Genomic DNA, 22497 nt, shown 5'->3' on the forward strand with positions numbered 1-22497 from the left:
ATATAATTAGTATTAATTAGAGTTAAGTATCTATATTGCAAGTAGTTATGATTTTATGACTATTATAATATCATCGAAAATAAAAGTATTTTCGAAAATAAAAATAAATTGAGGCAGAATGGAGAATTGTTTTAATAATAAATAAAAAATAATTTTTTTTACGATTCTAATAAAAAAATGTCATTTTAACTTTTATCTTGTAAAATAAGATAATATAGTCAACTTAATAATGAAAATCAAGTATAATACAATTGTTGAGGCAGAGGCAATTCGATGCACTAGTCTATTGGTGAATATAGAGCAGTTCGTGGCACTATTAATGTTGTAGTTACAATGTGTTGGGATAACCGCAATCTCATCAAGAATCTAAGCACATATATACTCTAATGATCCTACTTGATCAAAGAGTTTATCAAACATATATAGAGACATCACAAAAGAGAGAGAGTATCAACCAATAATATTGTTGATCCACTCATTAAGGTGTTGTCCTAGTAGAAACATGAAGTCATGTTTAATTAGGGTTGTAAATGAATCAAACAGTAAGCTTGATGTTTAATTTGATAAGAGTTTATTCATGTTCATTCAATATATACAAGATCAATTAAATAAATAAATTTGAACAACTCATTAAACTAAATAAACAAACTTGAACACATATATTTTATGTTGGGACCGATGACATTGTTAGAGGGGATGAATAACGATGTGCTTTAATCATTCGATTTTACGTGCTCGTCTATAATAGAAAGATAGATATAAAATAAAACACAAGCACACAATAAACTCGGTTGATTAAAGTTCAAGATTGACTAAAGTTCGAGAGTTGAGTTTTGATATTTGATCAATATATTTGTTGACGAAAATGAGACGTTAAGTAAAAAGAGAGATTGTTGGAGGGAAAGATTATTGATGCAATTAACTTCAAGTCAGGTTGAGAGAGAAGTCTAAAGTACGTCACAATTGATCAAATATTTGATAGTTAGAAGTCTAATAGGAAGTTGACAAGGATAAGCAAGTAATGCAAGGTAGGGACGGTGCAAAATAGGCAACATAGTCACAAAGAAGAAGATTGCATTGTGTAGGGGAAGATGTTCTCGAAATCTTTAGAGGATAGTGAGAGCCAAGGAGGAGCTCAACTTATTGTGGACATCAAGTGCTAGCAATGAAATTGTCAATGGTAAGAGTCTTATAGTGGATTATGACAAGGTTCTAAGTGATGATAAATTAATGAAGAAGTGATAGATGGAGTAACACTAAAGAAGTAAAGGTGGTAGTAGATAAGTCAATAATAAGTAAAGGTTAAAGAGATTTAAGGAAAGTTAGAATATTAAACACCAAATTAGGAATACAATTAGATGCTAAATTGATGCATTATGGCAACATTACACAGTGATCTCAAACCCCTCTTGCAACACATTCAAGGATAAATAATTTTCACACCCCCACGAGTGTAGTGTAGTAGTAAAATACTGAGAAAAATGGTGCTGCGGTAGGATATTCAAAGGCACTTGCAGTTTGATCTCCAACTATGACGTATATACAAGAATTTGGTTCAAATGGGAAGCGCAATAGAAGAACGTAAGTGGGAATCTGGACTAGTCACTGCGTACACTTCCTACTTACCGTAGTGGCTGATGGGAAACTTTCTTGATTTAGCCGATCACCTCAAAGATAGTCGTGGACCTAGGATTTATCATTTTTTTAATAATAAAATATTAAGAAAAATAAATAAAAGAATCAGTATTCAAATTCTAATAAAAGCAAATATTCTAAGGATAGATTTTTAAATATACATAAATTGTGCTCTGAATATTCTAGAAGTTAATCTACTTCTAAAATTAATCAGAAAATGTAAACATCTAGATTATAAAATAATATATTAATAAATAATTTCTCACAATAAATAAATTATTTATTGAGGTATCACAGAAGATAAAATTAAAAATAAATTAACATCTCGAAGGATAAATAATTTTATATGTAAAAGAACTCAATTAAATGAGATATTTTCTTATGTAAAGGAACTCAAATAGTTAACCTGGATATATAATATATTTTTTTATCCGACAGAAAATATTTATTTATTTATTTATTATTTTTGGGAAATAATAAGCACCAATTACCAAATGTGTACAAGTAATGAGGAGATCAGCAGCGGTTCTTAATCCGGCAGGCGGCGGAGGTGGTTTGGCGGCAACCGTGGACGAGGGCCTCCCTCGCCGACGTCAGCCCTTTGGGAACCAGTGGCCGGTCGAAGACGGAGCCGTCGATCCAGTCCTCGAGGAGACTCTCCTGCCCCCAGATCTCCGGGATCCAAACCTGCCCGCCCATCTCCATCCTGTGCCGCTTCAGCCTCTCCCGCCCGCTCTCCGCCGCCTCCTCTGCGACCTCCGCATCGCCATCGACCCTCCCTTCCGCCCTCGCGTTTTTCTTGGGGTTCGAAGCGCGGCGATCGGGTGGGCGGGGCTGCAGGTGGCGGTGCCGCATCTCGTCTCCCGGCGGCGTCCGATCGATCAACGTCCCCGGTATCATGGCGCCCGGAGGCGGCGGAAGCGGCCGATCGGATCGGCGGTGCGACGAGGGGGGGATTGATGGATTATCGGAGGTGGGTGTCGGCGGGGAGAACACGTCGAGGGTTTTGAGTCATCGAGTTTACGGGTGGGCCCTCTAAATTATAATTCATCGGCTGCGTTTTTTCAAATAAATAAATAAAAGTAAAAAATAGGAAAATTGATGGAGTTGTGTGGTGGGAAGGAGGAAGGAAGCCAATCACCAGCCAGGATTTGATCTGATATTTTTGTTCATACCACAATAATAATAATAATATCATCACATTTCTTTCTATCACGTAAAAAAGAAAAGGAAAATTTAAAATTTAGAAATTAAGATTAACGATTTATAATTTAGTTTAGAATTTAGAAGTTGTTACTAGAGTCTTATCAGAATTCAGAACTCATTTTACATTTTCGTAATCATGAAAATCATCCTATGTTGTAAGACTATTACTAGATCTTTGAATATATATGAGATGCATGTGGAAGTGATTTATCCCAAATAGTAAACATGGAGACATGTGTTGTCTGAGATTCCGAGTTCAAATCCTTTTAGCAACATGTACATGTTGACTAAGGTGTTATTTCGGCAGTAGACTCTTATCAACATAGTGGTATCGTGCCTCCAAAAAATCGACAGTAGACTCTTATCAACATAGTGGTATCGTGCCTCTAAAAAATCGGCAGTAGACTCTTATCAACATAGTGGTTTCGTGCCTCCAAAAAATCCTTTAGGGGGTTTTTTGACCATGGGGCCGTTTCGGTGGTGGGGTCGATCACTATAAAAATTTTATTCAAGATAAATTTTACCCCCGAGGCATAGCTGAGTTAGTTACGATGGAGCAGAATTGCAGAAGAGGGCAAGAGTTCGAATCTCGATGACGCCGAGACAATACCCTCCTCTGTCATGGTCAATTGTAGCTTCTCGATTTACCTCCTCAGAGATGGTCGTGGGGCCGACCGTGTGGGGCCATTGGGATGACGGATTCCACCTTTTGTAGAAGAGATGCATGGTGTGAGATCATTATATCAAGTTCAAATGCTTTTCGTAGTAAGAGTATGTTCTGACTAATACACCATAGATGATCAAAGTCATTGATTCACGAACTGTTGACGTACATGCTCTTCGGAGATAGTTACTCAGAGAGAAAAGTTCTGAAAAGTACTCAAAAAGATAGAGAATGACACCGGGGGTGGATCTTGACAAACCACTCAGATGTTCAAATTAGAATTTTGCATGAGGAAAGAATTTAAAGGTTTGAAAAAATTGAGATTGATGTGTACATACATGTACCCATAGGTATGAGACAACCTTTTATAGAGATGATCTCCGAAATACTAACGTCTGTCTAGGAAATATTTTGAAATACCCGTTTCAATTTTAGAAAGATTTTGATCGTCCGTGTCCTTTGAGAATATTTTTTATTTTTCGGAAGAAACAGTCTTAAGCTCCCTGATTGCGCGAGCCGACCGACTCCTGAGATTAAGTAAGCTCTAAGATTGGGACTTGAGACCGAGATGAGATCGACGCGTGATGCTGAGTGTATGCCAAACTCAGAACTCGAGGTCGAAATGGGATCGACGCTTGATGCTGAGTGAGTGCCAAGATCAAAACTTAAAGTCGAGACTCGACGCTGAAATGAGATTGGTGCGTGATGTCAAGTGAGTTTGAGACCGAAACTCGAGGTCGAGACTCGAGATTGAGATGAGATCGACACATGATGCCCAGTGAGTGCTCAAGATCGAAACTCGAGATCGAGATGAAATCCACGTATGATGTCGAGTGAGTGCCGAGATTAGGTCCTAGACGTTAAGGGTGACTATCATTAAGATCTGAGAGGTGTAGATTTATCAATTACCCTCTTCTCGAATATTTTATAATATTTATTAATGATTCTTCTCCTTCCTATTTTACAATCACATAGTATTCCAACAACAACCACATGCCGATCTAGAGACACCACCGTATCATAGCACAAAAAGTGTCTTATGTTGTGTGACCTATTGCCCATAGTGAAAGTCATACTTCCTCCCATAGACATATTTATGTTAAAAGCCATGAGAGATTGTGGATCCATAGGTTTGACTTAATTAGGTTTATGAATTTGTTGGACATAATCGAGGTTAATGAAATCTAGAGGCTAAGATTGATTTAAGAAGTTTTCCAATGTTTTCACAGAGGGCTATAAATTTTAATTTCATTTAATAACACCTTAAAAATGTAACTATTGATAATCATTCTTTTCTATGAAAATTATTAACCAACAAGAAAAAAATAACAATTTCATATTTAATGGCATGATCTTGGTCGACTGGAAATATATTCAAGGATGGGCCTCGATCATATGAAGCTTTCTCTATGCGATAATGAAAAACATTGATGCATGTTAGTTATGGAATTGCATGATATTGATAAGATCATTAATGGGTTCATCTTTTCTGCCATTGATAAGACCATATTTATCAGAAAAATAAGAAAAGAAGAGTCCGATACATGAAATTTCCACCAATGCAAAATCTCAAAGAAATGTCTATCGTAAGCAATCCTTACTCTTACCCTGCAATGTAAGAGATTAAATAAAAAAAAAATCCATGCATAACCAAACTGAATAAGAAACTGTGAAAGCTGAAGCAAAAATCATCACTAATATGATCAGATAATAGAGAATGCTTGAATAGGGAGGGAGGGATTACCTTGTTAACAAAACAAAAAACAATAAAGGCCCCCCTCTCTTTCAAGAGTAACAAAGACTCAAGAATCTTATAAAGGAAAATAAGTAGGTGATTTCAAGATACTTGTTATGCTGACTAGACAAGCTATATAATGCAAAATAATGATGTGATATAATTTACACAGATGTTTGATTGATTTTGGAATTTGGTACTCGAATGGCGCTGGGGTGACAGAAAGCAATTGGGATCTGCCAAGAACTCAAAAATTATATCAAAGAATAACGTCCTAGTTACATTTTCCTAACGACCTGGGATAGACAATTTGACATGTTAGTTATGAGAAAATAGACTGACCTAGATTTCTCAATATCCAGATGCAGCATGGTGGGCTTTCTTTAGAAGTTCAACTTCAAGTCGGAAAGGTCATCCATAGGAATTTCGAGGCCGACCAGATCTTGATCTAGTAATGCTTCTTCATCAACATTCAACCAGGACGCAATATCCTGGCCTTGTCCACCCAGGCCATCAGCAACATCTAGTTCATCAATGGGATCTATCCCATTAAGTGGAAGATTTGTGAAGATACCATCATCAAATTCTTTAGATGGATTGTGAGCCCTATTACTTGAAGTTTGCAATTCAACTTCTTGATCAAATTTAGCAATAGAACTGTTGACCGTCTCAAATGCTTCACGCAATGCTGGTGAAGTAACACTGTCTGTCTCTGTGACTCTGCCAAGGCCATTTCCTGAAGTTGACAACTGAGCTATCTTTTGCTTAGGTTTTGTCTTCAGTTTCCGTTCACCTCTACCGCTGCCTAATGATGGACGACCAGCTTTAGCAGTAGAGCTTCTTCCTGATGCATCTTTATTCTGTTCCTGCTCTCTTTCACTCTTTTTCCATTTTGTACTAGTTGCCAGAGAATGAGCATGAGTGGATAGGGATCTAGAAGCAGTACCTGTGACGTCATCTAGAAGCACTTCCTTCTTTCTTTTAGTAACTGAATGCTCACCCATCTGAGGAACACTTTGATATGGATCTGATAGACCTCGATCCATCTTATTACCAAGTCCATGTTTCACAGTCGTTAGACCTGAAATCCAAATAACAGTCCAAATTTTTTATAACCAGTTTTCCAACACAGTTAAAAGGGAAAGAATACTATTCATGACAAATTACCACAGGATGAAGTCTTTGGCAACAGCTATGCAGTCAATAGACAATTCCCTTGGGGGGCCTAAGTTTCATTCTGACTAATGGCCAAATGCCACTCAAAACAAATGATGATAGAAACTCAAGATCAAAATGTATGTATTTAGTTAATTAGCTGCCTGTGGGAAGATGATAGATGCTATATTATGCACTTCTAAATTGGCAACCAATAACAGAAATGCAAATATTGCATTAATGTCATATAAAGACACTTGTAGATACTAGAGGACTGCCAAAATACTATTATGTTTAGCTCAGCCAGTCAGATCCAAATCCAAGGCTCAAATGGTCAACTTTTATTGTATAGTGTATTTGGGCATGCATTAGAGTCGCCAGATTGCATGCTTAATACAGGATAGAAGTGTTGGACTAGCCGCTAGACTAGCCTTCTGACATTAAAGGGGTGGTCAAGTAACAAGTGCATGCATCAAATGATGCACTCTAAAACCGTGGGGCATGCTAACTAAACAGTCAACAAATGCAGTCTTACTTAGTATGCTGAGACTACTAATAAATAAACAACAGACACAATGGTTATATCATATATCAAGATAAAATAAAAAAAAAAAATGCAACAAACAGAGGCTTATGACGGTCATGAAACACTGCAGATAAGATGCCTAACAATGTTTCTGATTGGAGAAAAATTATGAAAGCATACCCGTTTGCCGAACACCAAATTCCCCACTGTGTAAATCCACATAACCATTGGAACCAAATCCATCAGTATGTCTAGTGTCAATTTTGTTTGGAGGCGCTGACAAGAGAACATCCCGTAAAGTTGATTCACTGAAGCAGCTTCGACCAGTTTTCTCAAATATATGACACCTCTCCAGCGTTCGTTTAGCAAAGGCCATTGCAAGTTGTTTTGCAACCTTTGTAATTCCAGTCTTATGATTTGAACTACCCCGACCACCCTATCAGAGACAACATGTCAATCAACTCCAGACAATATCTCACTAACATGGTTCAAGGGTGATCCTAGTTGCTTGAGCTAAAAAAAATGCAGTTAATCTACGAAATAGAAATCATTTTGAAACAAGAAAATAAATTAATAAAATGTTGCTAAAGAACAAGCTAACATACATGAATCATAAGTTATGACAGAAGAACAAAGGTCAAAGAGAAAACTGAACAGAGGAACTTATAGTTGACAGTAGTATTGATACATTACAAGGTAATACTAGCAATAGATAGTATTGAAATGAAACTCATGCTGCGATAAGGGACTGGGACATTTCCTTGAGAGCAGCAAGGTGCACAAAGAAATTGTGTGATAAACCTTAATAAAGGACCACATCAAAATCAGACCACAAAAGATCATCATCAAACACATTAGTTGTCAGCTATAGAATTTTTATCCCTCCATATAATCGGTAATTTTCAAAAATTAAATTATGCTTCATTTCATTGAATAATATGCTCTTTGGTCACCCTCTATTCTTTACACAATCTACTCTAATAGATTCAACTCTTCAAACTATACAATCTATCACCTTTGAGCATGACAATCATCTCAACCCATTTTCTCTCATTTTATCTATTGGATCTATAACTGTCCCTCTCAAAGCTCTCAAATGTTAGTGTGTTTTTTTTTAACTTTAAACTTTCAATAACTTCATACATCAACTTTGTATTCTCATATCTCTTATATTAATTTTTCATATTTTGCTATCTAATAGTCTTGCACTTTGATGCATAAGCAATTCGTAACAGTCTTACAGAACTTTTATCCTAGGGGCACTTGACAATCATGCAAAACTTTAGGAAATTCTCTCCATTTTGAATTGAATAATAAATCTTCTCCATCTTAAATTGAATAATAAATCTAAGATATCCAATTTCATACTCAAAAAGATTTCATTTGCATCCATCTTAAGTATTTTTTATTGATTCTTTTCATTTTCCTGAAGTCACATTTCATAGATTTAGTTTTATTCTACTTACCTTAAAAACTTTAGGTTCTAAATTCTCTTCTTCAAAAATTTAATCTAATGGTTCTCAATGATTATCATTATATCATCCGCATAACATATATCAAGGAGCTTTCTCTCATATATGATGTTTTACATATCATTGGTTTGTTAAAATGTAGTGCTAACATAAAGCAGCAGGGAATCGAGATAACACTTGATGTAAATCTACAACTATAGAAATCCATTTTTCACTCTTATTAGCTCTAACTCTAGTAAAAAAATTACCAATACATATAAAAAATGAGATTGCATAAGTAGTACAGAGAAACTTGTGCCAAGACACTTGTAGTTAAGGAAAAATGTAAAAAAGCACTATCAAAGTCCTAGTAACCACGTGTCTGTAATTACCGTTAGCCTTTTGCATGCCATCTCAACTAGTTTGTCCATTGCAAGCTTCTCAAGTTTTCTGTCATTTGAAAAAAATTCAAGTTTTTAGTAGTGGTAAATAATGCACTAGCTTGTAATAAAAAAAGAGTAAAATGAGTGATAACCATACCTCTCTTCAATTTCTTTAGCATCCTGAATTGCCTTCTCTAATTTGCTCAGTCGATCCTTCTTTTGCCTCACCTGTTAAAGAAACTTAATCTTAGAATAATATAATATTGTCAAATGAAAAGACAACAAGAGAAAAGTCTTGGTGTTGTCAGTATATAAAGAACAAAATTGCATTGACCATTAAATATATTTTGATAGAAGTACGGTTGTGCAATCTCTGAGTTTTACTACAGAACAACCATTGTTCTTATCAATTCACATGCATGAATAATATCTGCATGCCTAAGATCTACTATTCATGATCCGTAACAATTTGCAGAATAAGAAATATTCATAGCTTATAACCTGTTGTAACAGCCGCATCTGAAGTTCTGAAATGACCTTGTCAATTTCTCCATCCACACCATCAGAAAGGTCAGGCTGTATACATAATAACAGGAAAAATTCAGTTTTATTATGTTTCTAAAGGATACTACTCGCTATAATTTCAAAGGGCATTCTCACAAATTTAATTGGCATCAAAGTGCGAGCAAAGATGTATCATTCCAAAATCTGTTTCCACTAAAGGTGAAGTAATTTCATATCAAAGAGAACTTAGGCCTTGGTTTTGAATTTTCTGGAAATTTTCTCATTTCTTAAAAAATAAAAGGAAAAATTTTTAAACAAATATAAAATAAACAACTTTTTGATGCATTTAAATTTACTAGAGTTGAATGATGTGATAAATATTTATTTTTTTTCTTTTAATGATGTAGATAAACATAGAAATAGATTCAATCAGGGTTTCGACTACTAAAAAGTGTCTTTGGAAAGGGAAGCAACATATATGTGCAAATAAGAATAGGGATGTAGGCATTAGGCATCAATTCTTTGGTTGGATATGACCATCCTATTTCTACAGTTAGTAGCAGAAGCAACTTTCGACTCAATCTAAGTACATACATCTAGTATTTCCATCCCCCCCCCCCCCCCCCCCCCCCCCCCCCCCCCCCCAAAAAAAAAATAAAAAATAAATAAATAAATTGATAAGACAGTAACCCAAGAGAACGACTCTTTCATTTTTGTGCTTCTCATAACATTCATATCCTCAAGAAAAAGTTAACTCAATAGCTTCAGTATATATTGACAAAGCAAAAGAAATGAATGAAAAGATTTACACTTGCACCTATGTCAGCAACATGTGAAAAACTATATGGAAAAGGCATGCTTGGTTGCTTACCACTGATTCTGGAAATAAGCCAATACTCTGCAGCTCCATCAAGATCCTATCATCCAGAGGCATGTCCTCAAACTGGCATCCATAGGAAGAACAGTTGCTCATTGCCTCAATCTGAGTGCAATTATTTTTCAGGTAATCAGAAAGAGGCACATTATCTGCTTTTAGGATGGCATTATTTTCCACAAGTGATTCATGACCAAACAAAATATTTTGGATGTTTAAGTGCTTGAAGTTGTTTGAGGCTACAAATCCATCTCCCAGACTTCTTTTATGATTTTTGTAATCAAGCTCCAAGTCATCATCGATAACATGACCGTCAGTATCATTATGAATATAATCACTTGAGTAAAGTAAAAACATCTCGTCTTGAGTGTCATTGTCAAGCTTTTCAGCCTCGTCTTCTGAAATAAAGGCTGAGAGAAGCCTTTGCGAGAGAGGAACCAGTTTGTGGCACCTCCTTTTTGTCTCTGACCTTCCAACTAATGTTTTGTCAAGTTCTTTTCCATCAAATGAATATAGGGCCCCAAACATTTGGTTGATTGGTCCAACTGCATCTGTTTGCTTGCTAGCAAAAGAAGAGTGAGGCGAAACCACATCACAAACAATGTCAACCTGAAAAGAAAGATAACAATTTAATAGGACACTTCTATGTAACACTGAAGAAAATGTCATCCAAGTCAACAAAATTGTCCAAAATGACTAGTAATATTGCAATATGATATTCTCCGAAAATGCAGAAATGAAAGAAACTGTATTCTATACTTGCAAATCCCTAAAACATCTAGGGTCCAAGACTAAAAGAACATTTACAAGTCAATACCATTTTGTATTGATGAATGGAATACAACATAATTACAGACAATCTAGAAATCAGATATGGATAATATTACCTCATGGTTAGCTTCAGGCCAGTTAGATAAACTTGCATCTACCTCCTCAGCAAAATGTATCTGTGAGAAAGGTGGGTTCAGTAATAAGAAACTTTGAACCACAGATCAACAAGCGTTAACATATTGTTGCTAGTAACAAAATAAACACCAACCTGACGCTTGACAAAAGATATTTCCTCCAGTGTCGGAGATGCAAAAATAGGTTCCATTTTCTTCCAGAAAGAGTTAGAACAGGCATTCCCTGCAAAGCAAGGAAAAACAAATGTGCGGCACAATGAACCATAATGTAAATCCACTTGATACTGGAAGAAAACATGTCTAAGATTAAACCTACAGCTAGCACTGCGAGCATCATTTGCAGATGCTAGTAAATCTTCACAATCATCGGTTGATGTTCCTACATAAATTAATCAAATAAGAAGCCCAGATGAAGATAATGAAATGGAAAACACCAGATAGTCACTAACTGGCATCGAATATGGAACCTGCTGATTCTGAGGACACACTCGTCATGATTTGTGGACGTGCATAAGCCTTTCGATCAGTCATCTTCTTTGAAGGAGGGCGACCTATCCTGCTGCATGCAGTAATTGTTTGATTTAGTAATAATAAACCAATTCACAAGTAGAAAGTAGGAAAAAGATTTTCATTCCATAACAAACCTTTCACTCCTTTCAGGACCCATCTTTTTGTTCTTTAGTGGTTTAGTTGCATCAATACTTTCCATTTTCTCCTTCGCTACTGCTAAACAAGATTTTGACTGTAGTGAGCTTCTTCCACTCCTTCCTTGTCTCCTAACTCCATCTCCAATCTCTTCTTTTGGAGGAGTCTTGTTCTTCTTTGTAGGTAAAGGAGTACTTGACGCCTTAAGTGATGTTTGTGCACCATCCTCTAGCTCAAAACTATCATTTCCCTTATCCTTAAACTTGCTTTCAACAGCAGCTGATTCCTCACTTTCTGACAATACAGCAGGAGAAAGGACATTATCATGTTTCAGTTTGTTGGGCATGGCCCTAGGAACTAAAAGCCCATTGTTATCCATTGTTGTCATTCTACCTCCAACCTCAGGAGTTGCATATCCTTCGGCTAAAAATTGAGCTTCATCCAAATTGGAGACAGGAGAAACTACATTAACCCTTCTGGTTCTAGAGATCTTTTGTGGCCGCTGACCAACCCATTGGGTTACAGGGGGAGATGACGATTCATTAGGTACTGGTCGTTTGCGATTGGCTACAGTTGAAGACTGAACTTTGCTTGTGCCAGTACCTTGTTCCCACCCATCAATGTTTCCGGATGAACGAAGAAAACTAGGTGATGAGTTCATTGAAGCACCTAAAACTGTTCTAGGTCCCCTCGATGCTTTCCCTTTTACTAAAGCACTTTGATTTCCGGCTTGACCATCGTCATGAACATTTAGCCTGTTATCAAGATACACCAAATTAGGAAAGTTTTTGAAAAATAAAAAAGAAGCAAAAAGTCACTGCTTTCTTCCGAAAGCCTTAAACATAAAATTAATATGGAATCTGAGAACTGATATGAAATACAACAAAAACCTACTTATTGCCTCCTTTATGCATGATTCGTTCATTGTCAACTCCACTAGAAAATTCTCGTCTTTCATTAGGAATAGAGTCACTATCTAGATCAATCTTAGGTGTGCCACGAGAGTTAGAAACACTAGGTTGGGAACAGCCATCCATCTTGTTACTTACTGTGGTTCCATTAGACAAGCCAGGTCTGCAAGATGAAATTAAAAAATTTGTAGAGTTTTCTAAATCCTGCTAAAAGGAGAAACAAATTTATGTAAAAGAAAAGGATAAAGACAATATTACTAATTGGCACAAATAGAATTTGAAGCTTATTTGATACAAAAATTCTTTGCTTTTTCATTATTTTAAACTCAGATGAAGCAGCACATACCAATTTCTTAGTTTTACAAAATAAGAACAGAAGAAAATGCACAACTCATGAAAAAGAAGCAAGTATGACCTCAATTTTCATCATGTTAGGTACAGTTCACCATACTTCTAAGACATTCATTTTACTCTAATAGCCAGAACCATTGAAATTAACAATGTCAAATATGATTTGTTAGCCTTTTGAAGGACTTAAACTCTTTATCCAAAAGTAAATACACAGAATATCAACACCTTACATCTTGCAGATCATTAAATGCTCTAATGTACTGAAACATATAATATATCCATATATCAATAATTATATTTAAGATAATAACAGAAATCAAAGTTCCAAATTAGCTAATGTTTCATTCCTGCACTGAAAGAAAAAGAAATAAAATGTCATATTGAAATTGTATATTTTGCTTAATATCAGAGCTGAAAACAACTTTTGCACAACAAACTTACATCCAAAACACAAAATTTTAGTAAGAATATAATAAGGTGAACACATCTGAAATCAATAACAATCAGAAATGAAACATATAAGTTTTTGAAAACAGGAAATGCAAAAAATGAAAGAAAATACATATCAAGCAGTCTCCATATAAATTAAAGAAAAGAACAAATTTTCTAACTATTTTCTTAAACAATTGCAAAAAAAGTTAAAAATTCGTAATCATTCCCTTGTCTAGGTAACCAATGCAAGAAAAAAGAAAATTTTATGCACTGGAAATAATTTGTTACATATGATAATTTGCCTTTACAAAGACACTGTAACTTTCTTCTCTATATAAGGTGTATATAAAGAGCATAACTAAACTCTGGAGACTGGACTGTAAAAAGGTAATACGAGTAAAACTTTCAAGTTTATTCAAGTGTTAGAGATTTCAATTTTCATATTGATCCCTATGAAAATCACTGATAAATTGGTTAACTTGCAGAGTACTACATTTAGCTGCAGAACTAAATTGGTGGAAAACCTTTTGCATTAAAATGCAAAACAACTACTTCCTTGAAGGGTTTAACTCTTTATGTTTAAGACCTCAATTGGACTCTTCAAAACAGTTCTACTTTAGATCAGAATGAAATTATATGCTCAATCTTGCTAGCTAACTAAAGCACAAATCAGTTTTAAAGAAACCAAGATGTAGCACCAGGCCATCTCAATTTACCAAGGAAGTTGAGCTTGCAAAATAACGAAACAACTTACAGGGATCCTCCATGATAATACCTGAAAGAAATGGCATCAGAGGATCGCATGCGGGATTCATTGCTAGGTCTCTGTTGTATCGACTTAATCTCTCTATCACTTTCCATCACTCTATTAAGGCCAACAGAACGTTTTCTTTTCATTTTTTTGTCCCATCCATCACCCATTGGAGGGAGTCCACACATCTTGTCTTCTGTAGGAACAGATCCTCCATTACAACCCCGAAGCATAGTTTTATCCTTCTCAAAGAGCACATTCCTGTCCTTCTCCACCACACCTTGCCTTGGTGGAATTGCACCACGAACTTCTGACTGATGAACAAAAGGAAAAATGTCATTTTCTAACTATCACAAGTTAGATCTTCATACTAAAGTATCACAAAGCAAAATAAATGACAACAAATGTATAATCAGCATAATTATTCTTAGGAGTAGACCAAAGACATGCATTATTAGAGTGATATTAGACACAAAATATCATAAGGAGAGAATCAGAATTAATTTTTAGCAAGTCCAAGTCTTTAGAAAAGGTGTAGCCAATAATGTCTCACAAGTCCATTGATAACACATTCAAAACATGCAAGTCCAATTAGTTATCATTCTTTAAACTTTGAGAAGTGAGAAAGTTAATAGCATAAATCAACAAAACACATTGAGAGGAAATACAAACCCGTACTTCCGCCATTGAGGAGCGAATACGTTTGTTAGGTATTGCATTCTTTCTGTCCTCCAGTCTAGGACTTGCGAGTTCTGTTGGACTTTGATGAGTCTGATTTCCCATCTTCATTGGATTTGACATGCCTGACTTCTCATTTGACTGATCTATTCTTTGTCGTTTCCGTGAGACCAAATTGCGATATCTGTCTAATTTCACAGCCAAGTCTTGCAATGACTTTGATCTCTCCCTGGTAAAAGAGTAGTTAAGGCTCACTGACAGCTACCATCATTCTATCTTACAGAACTAAAGTAGTTATTCAACCTTGCATGAAAAATTTGGTGCACTTTTCCATCATTAACAAGCTAACATGCTAAATATACAATAGATATGGTGGTTGAATATTTTTTGTTAACTTTAAGATAATTTCAGTCCAAACTATTTGCATGTATAGAGTAAAATAGTACAAGGTTCGTCATATGATGCCTTGTAAGATACATGAAAGATATGCATCAACAAATTGCGAGATAAATTATATCACATGGACGAAGAATAGAAAGAATACCGTGCCCTGTTTGATGACTCATATACAATGCCTTTCAAACGCCTTATATCCTCTGGTGCAATGGGAGGGATTGGTTTTGACTGTGCAGATCCAAAAGTGTGATCCTCCACCGTGACACCCAAAACCCTTCTTATTTCTCCAGTGCGAGAAAATTTTTGCTCACCCCATGAAAGTGTATCTAATGGTAAATATTGTGACACTGTTGGTACTTCTGATGAAGAAGCTGCATTTCGCAACGTACCAGGACCTGCAAAAAGACTTCGGTTCTCCATGCTCTCACGGAAGCTTCCTGACCTCTCCAAACCAGGAGGTAAATGTGTCCCACGCTGCCCATTTTGATAGGCAGGAGCAAAGTTCGTTCCATCCATACTGCTTGAAGTTGACTCCATCCTCGTACTTCCTGCCATTTTCATCCTTAACCGACCATAAAAAGCTTACATCCACCTCTCCTTCCTATGAATGCACACTCCCATCTTGTTCACGCTTCTAACATCGCAAAACAAATTCCAGAAACCACAGAATCCGGGATTTCAAAATCAACAACCTGCAAAAACAAAGTTAAAGTAAAGATTGAAAGATTTCCCGTTTGCTCGAAATAAAACCTCGGATAACACTTCCAAGAGAAAAGGCGCGGAGAATGACATGAAACTCGACAATTACAGACTTAAGAAAGGAAGCGAATAAAGAGTAAGATACACAAACCCTCTACGTAGGGCAATTCAAGCGAATAATACCATCAGTCAATTAATCACAGACAAACTCCATGTGAGGGAAACCGAACGAAACCCCTAACATACAATTCGATTGACAAGTAGAAACGAAACAAATTCACTAGAACCATAAACTAAAGGGAATTCTAACGAAAACCAGTAACAATCAAACAACTCGAGCCAAATTTTCGAAGCAAAGTTACGAAGTCGTCCAGTTAATTCATTGCAGCGAAGCTCAAGCTCAAGGGCATATAGATGGAACAAACAGGAAAGCCACCGATCGAAGCGAATCAGCAGCTCAAACAAACTAATCTTGCTGGAGGAAGGGAAGAACCCTAATCGAGGAAGAACCCCGCGATCTAGTTCATGGAATCCCTACCTCTTGCGCCAATTGCGGTGGCTATCCGGCGATCGGTGTAGTGATCCGCCAGCATTAGGCGATCGGAAGCGATCGGAACGGAATTGGGCGAGATGGTCACGAAATCGATAGGCAAGCGAAGACCGAAAACGTCCGATACAAAAGGGATCGGATAAATTGGTTGAAACACGAAAATGTTTTCGGTAAATATGTTGCTTTACGAGAATATTTTAATTTAACCCCTAAAAGTAGCAAGTTTCTCAGTTTGACCCATTATTTTATTTGTAAGCTAACATTCTATTATTAACAAGGATACCGCATCATAAATATTTTTTTTTAATAATCAAATATCCAACTCTTCAAATCAATTAATTCTGAAGATAATCAATTTAATCCTACGATAATTTTCAAAGTTATCTTTTTATAGAAGAAAATTAATCTACAATACACCGTAATTAAAAAAATTAAAAATCATAGATATTTGATTCAATGTGAAAATATTTTATCGTTGAACACAATGTAAGAATACATTGAAAAGGATTATTGTCAATAAAGCATGTAAAAAGTTATGATAGTTTAAAAAGAACATATTGAATATACTCACTTAAATGCTTGTCAATATATCATTCATCTCTATATGTATGATATGGTTAGTTATGACAGAACAGACTTATAAAAGAAAAAGATATGTTTGCTTCTATGTCTTCACCAGTGTAATGTCATGGTAAAATACGTAAGAGAATAAATAAGAATATCATAATTTAAATTTCAGTAAAATGAATATACTGGAGTTTGATCTTTAAATATACATAGATAGACAAATCAAGAGAAAAGTTCGTCTATCTTTAAAATTAATCAAGTAAAGATTAGATACTTGAATTATAAAAAAAATGGATGATTGCTACTATAATATAGAAGAAACATAGTATTATATTCTCTAAGACGATTATGATCGTTTAAGATTATCTCATCTCTCTCTTGATTTATGTAGTGATTTTGTTAAGATCTTTTGCTACAATTTAACGGTTGCATGTATAAACTTAATAAGATTGATAAAATAAAAATAGTAATTTTATCTGTATTTGTTAGGTCAACAACTTTTCCTGAACCTTCTCCTCTAGGTTTTATGAATCTTAATGGAGGCCAAAGTTTATAAATCCAGTTAAGTCAAACTTTTTAGTAGTCAAGTGTCATCCCTTAATCTATGACATAAACATGTCTAAGAAAGAGTGATCTTGATCAAGGCCAACAAATCAAATGACTAAGCAAAATCTGAATTGAATGTTGATTTGGTCGTTAATTTATCATAAAATGTCAAATTTATTATAGTGAACTAAAGATCTAATATACACGATAGAAAATGTAAAATTCATCAGATTTTATTTTCAGTTAGTTAAATAAAAAATTTCTAACTAGCTTTCAGATGGTGATGAGGCACAAAAGTTTTCTTGAATATTAAAATAATAATAATTTTCTTAAAGAAAATTAAAGTAAGAATTTTGAATTTGACTAGTTTCAATATAATCTCTTTGTCTAACTAGTTTAAAATGAGATGAGTTAGCTTCAACTAATTTCACTTGACTAGATGCACTAGATAAGATACCAACTCAACCTAAAGACTTAACTCTAACTCAACCAAAACCAATTTACAACCTTAAGCTCAATAGCCTTGCAAGAAGATTATAACGCAATTCATCCTCCTCTCTTCAATGACAATAACTTTATCTATTAGAAGGATGAAGTCAATCTGATCCCGAGCGGAATAACGATTATTCTACTGGCAGTATTGATTCTATTGATTCGAATGTGAACAATTGAAATCAATCTTCTAAAACCTATTATAGGAAATAAAAAAATAAATGATAATACAGAAAAATATTATTAATCCAAAATTTTTTTAAAAATATTAATTAAATAATTACTTAAATAGATCTAAAATTCTAAGACACAAAAAATCTTTACAAAAAAGGAAAAAAAAATTTAACTAACTTAAAATCTTAAAAATCCTAAACGGACTCAAAATTTTAAAAATATAAAAAACAAAAATAACTATAAAAATAAAATAAAATCTTCGTCGTCCTAGATTGAAAAAACTCATCTTCAAATTTAAAATAGTGTCAAATGATCACTCAGGAGGAAGATCAGTAAAATTTACTATCAATTATTAGACTTTTGTATCCGTAAGTTAAAAAACCGCATATTTAAATTCTTCCTCATCTTTAAGAAGCTTCTTCTCCGTATTGTCCTCCAATATGACATGTACTACCTCCTCAGGTAATCTACCATATGAAAAAAAAAATTTCTTGTGATCTTTCTCATCATTTTGAACAAAACTCAAACCAACCTTGATGGGGCAATTGTTGCGCAAAGTTTCTTCAAATTGGCAACTACTGTGACATCAAGTGATAGGAAGTAGGATCAATACGGGGGCATTAACATGGTAAACGTCATGAGGAACAAGGTTTTCAAGAAAGTTTTGAGGGTCATGAATCATGAAAATTTTGTTGGGGGTTAACATGCTTCATTTGCTCATTCCCATTAGTGAGATGATTGATGATGAAGAACACCAACATTTATCAGGTCACTGTTAGAATAGATAGAATCTATATATATTTTCACAATGATATGATATTGTCCACTTTGAACTCAAACCCTTATAGTTTTATTTTTGAACTTTATCTAAAAGGTCTCATATCAATATAGATATCTTCCATCTTATAATTCTAGGATATTTTTCATGTATTTTCAATGTGAGACTTTGATTGTATCCCAACAATCTCTCCCTTAAATAAAGAACCACTGGGAGCTCCTTAACGGTTCTAACAAACTCCTTACAAGTTCGGGTCCCAACGGACCCATCTTGTTAACCATCCCAACAGGCCTCTTACTAGTCCGAGTCCCAATGGACCCGCCCTCTTAACGGTCCCAACAAACCCTTACTAGGAGTCCCCCAATCATTCCTTTATTTTTCTTGAGAATCCCCATATGGTTCCACATAGATCATGCTCTGATACCACTGTTAGAACAGATGAAATTCACAGATATCTCCACAACGATATGATATTGTCTACTTTTGACCCAAGTCTTCATAATTTTATTTTTGGACTTTACTCAAAAAGTCTCATACCAATATAGATATTTCTATCTTATAATCTCATGATCTTTTCCATGTATTTCTAATGTGAAATTTTGATTGTATCTAACAATCACGGGGCCTTTGAAAAAAGTCATCCAACATGGTTGTTGGAATGGTATTATGCAAATTATCCTTAAGATGTTCTTCATTTATTTTGGAAAATAATAGCAAAGGGAATAGAAGCTGAGGTTGCATATTCCAGCCACCGGGGCATAGTTGAGTTAGTTATGACGGAACAGAGTTGCTAAAGTGGGCAAGGGTCGAATCTCAACGAAGTTGAAGCAATGCCTTCCTCCGTCATGGTCAACTGCAACTTCTCGATTTACCTCCTCATAGATGATTGTGGGGTCGATTATGTGGAGCTACTGGGATGACAGATTTCATCTTTTGCTGAAATGAGATTGCAGATTCCAGAGCATCAACGATAATATCAAACTTTGTACACCTGGCAAGTGAAAGTTGAGATCATTCTCTTCAAAAAAGATAGTGTTGTGTCACTGTGATGAACAGGTTTATTTGCTTGATAATCTCCAGAACTAGAAGAAAAGAAACTAGCATCTCAGTAGATGATTGGGAGGCATTAGTGCCACTCTCTGTGTAGAAAGAAACAGGTGCTTTAGCCGATTGAAGCTTATTCATAAATGCAGCCCCTTCTTCAGCAAAAGATGGAATCTGTCACTCCAGCGGTTCCACACGGTCGGTCTCACGACCATCTGTGAGGAGGTAAATCAAAAAGCTATAGTTGGTCACTACAGGGGAGAACATTGCCTCAGCTTCACCGAAATTCGACCATTGTCCACTTCAGCAAGTCTGTCTCATACTAACCAACTCAACTATGTCCCAAGAGTTAAAAGCAATACTTCAAGAGTCCGGGTTTTATCTGAGTTGGATGGTGCCTCAACAACACCCTTCTTAGGAATTGGAAAATTCCAAGAACTTTTACCAATCAAAGACAATTTATCAAAAGATTCAACATCTAGACAAATATTAAAAATAAGAAAATAAATAGTAATATCAAAAAATATTATTAATCTAAAAAATTTATTTTTTAAACATCAACTAAATAAATTTAAAATCTTAAAATACAAAAAAGGAAAAAATCTAATAAAAAAGAAAATATTTTAATAAACTTAAATTTTTAAAAATGCTAAACGAGCTCAAAATTCTAAAAATATACAAGATGAAACAAAACTCTAAAAAAAATCTTTGAATCCTCCTGCATTACAGTCCTAATAATGATTCAAATTGTTGAAAAATTATTAAACAAGGAGTTGACCTACCCAGAGATTCAAAAGATGAACTATGCAAATTTGAGTCATGGACAAGTAAAACTATGCAAGAGGCTCAAACAAACGTAAAAGCAACCAACATTATTCTTTGTGATCTAACTCAAGCTCAATTTGAGAAAGTTGAACCATTTAAGGCTGTAAAGGATCTCTGAAAAAAAATTAACAACTCAAAATAAAGAAACTGAACCAGATCGAATGTGTTGCACAACCTGTATAGTCGAGGCAGACTCAAAAATCTGAAAAAGGCAAGTACAACACAAATGGATATTAGACATTAGATGTTCCAAACACATGATCAAAAATAAAGAAATATTTTTATCACTTTAAGCTAAAGAAAATGGCAACTGTTTGTTTCGAGAACAATGAAAAATTAAGGGTACTTTGTCTAATAACATAAATTTAAATTCAAAATTCTTTATTAAAATGGTTTATACGTTAAAATTTTGAACTTTAATCTACTCAGTATTAGCCAACTTTGTGATACTGATTATAGGGTTAAGTTTTATTCTAGTAAATGTATTATTAAATCTATTGAAGAATCAGAATTAACCTTACTACGAATTAGAAAAAATAACATTTACATTATTAGCTTACCATCAGTCCATCATCCTCAAATATGTGCTTCATTGTACAACAAGAGCAAATTAAATTATGGCATAGAAGATTGTGTTATATTCACCTAAGACATATATTAAAAATAAGTACAAATAGTTTAATATGAGATTTATCAAAGTTAATTTAACCTAATAATTTAACCTGTGATGTGTGAAAAAAGGGAAAATAAGTTAGATCCACTCACAAACCAATCAACTTAAATCAAACTACTTGTATATTAGAAAGAATTCACATAGATTTATTTAAAAGTAATAAAGTAAAATCATTAAATGATAGTCAATATTATCTAGTAATAGATGAATTCTCAAAATTTATTTGGACTTACTTCCTAAGAAATAAAGATGAAATATTAGAAATCCAAATTCATGTTTATCAAACAAATAGAAAATGAAATGAGTAGTAAAATTAAGAAAAAAGTGATCATAGAGGAAAATTTGACAATTACATGTTTAAAAATTTTGTTTAACTAATGGGTACAAACATGAATTCTCATGACCAAGAATACTATAATAAAATGGTCTAGTTGAAAGAAAAAATCAAACACTAATTGAAGCTGCTAGAACTATTTTAAATGAATATAATTTACCATAATATTTTTGGACAAAAGCTATTAATACAACATGTTGTATTCAAAATAGAATATATATAAATAAAATACAATAAAAAACATCTTATGAACAATTTTATAGAAAAACTCCTTCAATAAAATATTTTAAAATATTTGGATGCAAAGCATATATCTTAAACTAGTTGAAAAGAGAATTTTTGTAGGATATGCAACTATAGTAGAAGATATAGAATCTATAATAAGAAAACTCTTAAAATTAAAGAAACTTCAAATATAATTTTTGATGAAGAAACTCAACTAATCAACTAAATAAAAAACTTAAGCCGAAATGGTTAAAAATAGTGGCAACATATATAAAGAGAAATATACATGAATTAGATGAAGGTTAATCAAGAACTCAACAAGTTGAAAAACAAAGAACATCTAGGTCCAATATAAACCACCCAATTGAACAAATTATAAGTAATCCAA

At 34.4% G+C, this 22497-nt stretch overlaps 2 protein-coding genes across 6 annotated transcripts; both read right to left on the reverse strand.

The window, feature by feature from the left end:
- Positions 1–2077: 2077 nt before the first annotated feature.
- On the reverse strand, positions 2078–2627 carry LOC141817240 (protein BIC1-like). The gene has a single exon (XM_074704916.1). It carries the CDS (start codon positions 2533–2535, stop codon positions 2152–2154), a length of 384 nt encoding a protein of 127 aa, XP_074561017.1. The 5' UTR covers positions 2536–2627; the 3' UTR covers positions 2078–2151.
- A 2750-nt stretch (positions 2628–5377) lies between these two features.
- On the reverse strand, positions 5378–16575 carry LOC141817244 (uncharacterized). 5 transcript variants are annotated; one of them, XM_074704923.1, is made up of 16 exons: positions 16440–16575; positions 15351–15894; positions 14807–15035; positions 14153–14442; positions 12578–12757; positions 11683–12438; positions 11488–11597; positions 11355–11417; positions 11173–11261; positions 11021–11080; positions 10131–10742; positions 9257–9331; positions 8913–8983; positions 8765–8822; positions 7102–7357; positions 5378–6321 (listed from the first exon to the last, which is right to left on the reverse strand). In XM_074704923.1, exons 2-16 carry the CDS (start codon positions 15761–15763, stop codon positions 5624–5626), a joined length of 3960 nt encoding a protein of 1319 aa, XP_074561024.1. In that variant the 5' UTR covers positions 15764–15894; positions 16440–16575; the 3' UTR covers positions 5378–5623. The 5 variants fall into 5 exon arrangements, with proteins under 5 accessions (XP_074561024.1, XP_074561025.1, XP_074561023.1 ...); XM_074704924.1 differs by having other exon boundaries at positions 11506–11597; positions 14801–15035; XM_074704922.1 differs by having other exon boundaries at positions 14801–15035.
- Positions 16576–22497: the final 5922 nt, after the last annotated feature.

The sequence above is a fragment of the Curcuma longa genome, unplaced genomic scaffold, assembly GCF_044706935.1.
Source record: "Curcuma longa cultivar G26 ecotype Majalengka, Jawa Barat unplaced genomic scaffold, ITB_CL_G26_1.1 contig_19794, whole genome shotgun sequence".
Taxonomy (NCBI): domain Eukaryota; kingdom Viridiplantae; phylum Streptophyta; class Magnoliopsida; order Zingiberales; family Zingiberaceae; genus Curcuma; species Curcuma longa.

Coding starts and splice junctions, on each gene's coding strand:
- LOC141817240 (XM_074704916.1), bottom strand. CDS start 2,535: ATGATACCGGGGACGTTGATCGATCGGACGCCGCCGGGAGACGAGATG.
- LOC141817244 (XM_074704920.1), bottom strand. CDS start 15,763: ATGAAAATGGCAGGAAGTACGAGGATGGAGTCAACTTCAAGCAGTATG. Junction 15,036..15,350: donor GAGTCATCAAACAGGGCACG/GTATTCTTTCTA, acceptor CTCTTTTACCAG/GGAGAGATCAAAGTCATTGC. Junction 11,081..11,172: donor TATCTTTTGTCAAGCGTCAG/GTTGGTGTTTAT, acceptor CCTTTCTCACAG/ATACATTTTGCTGAGGAGGT.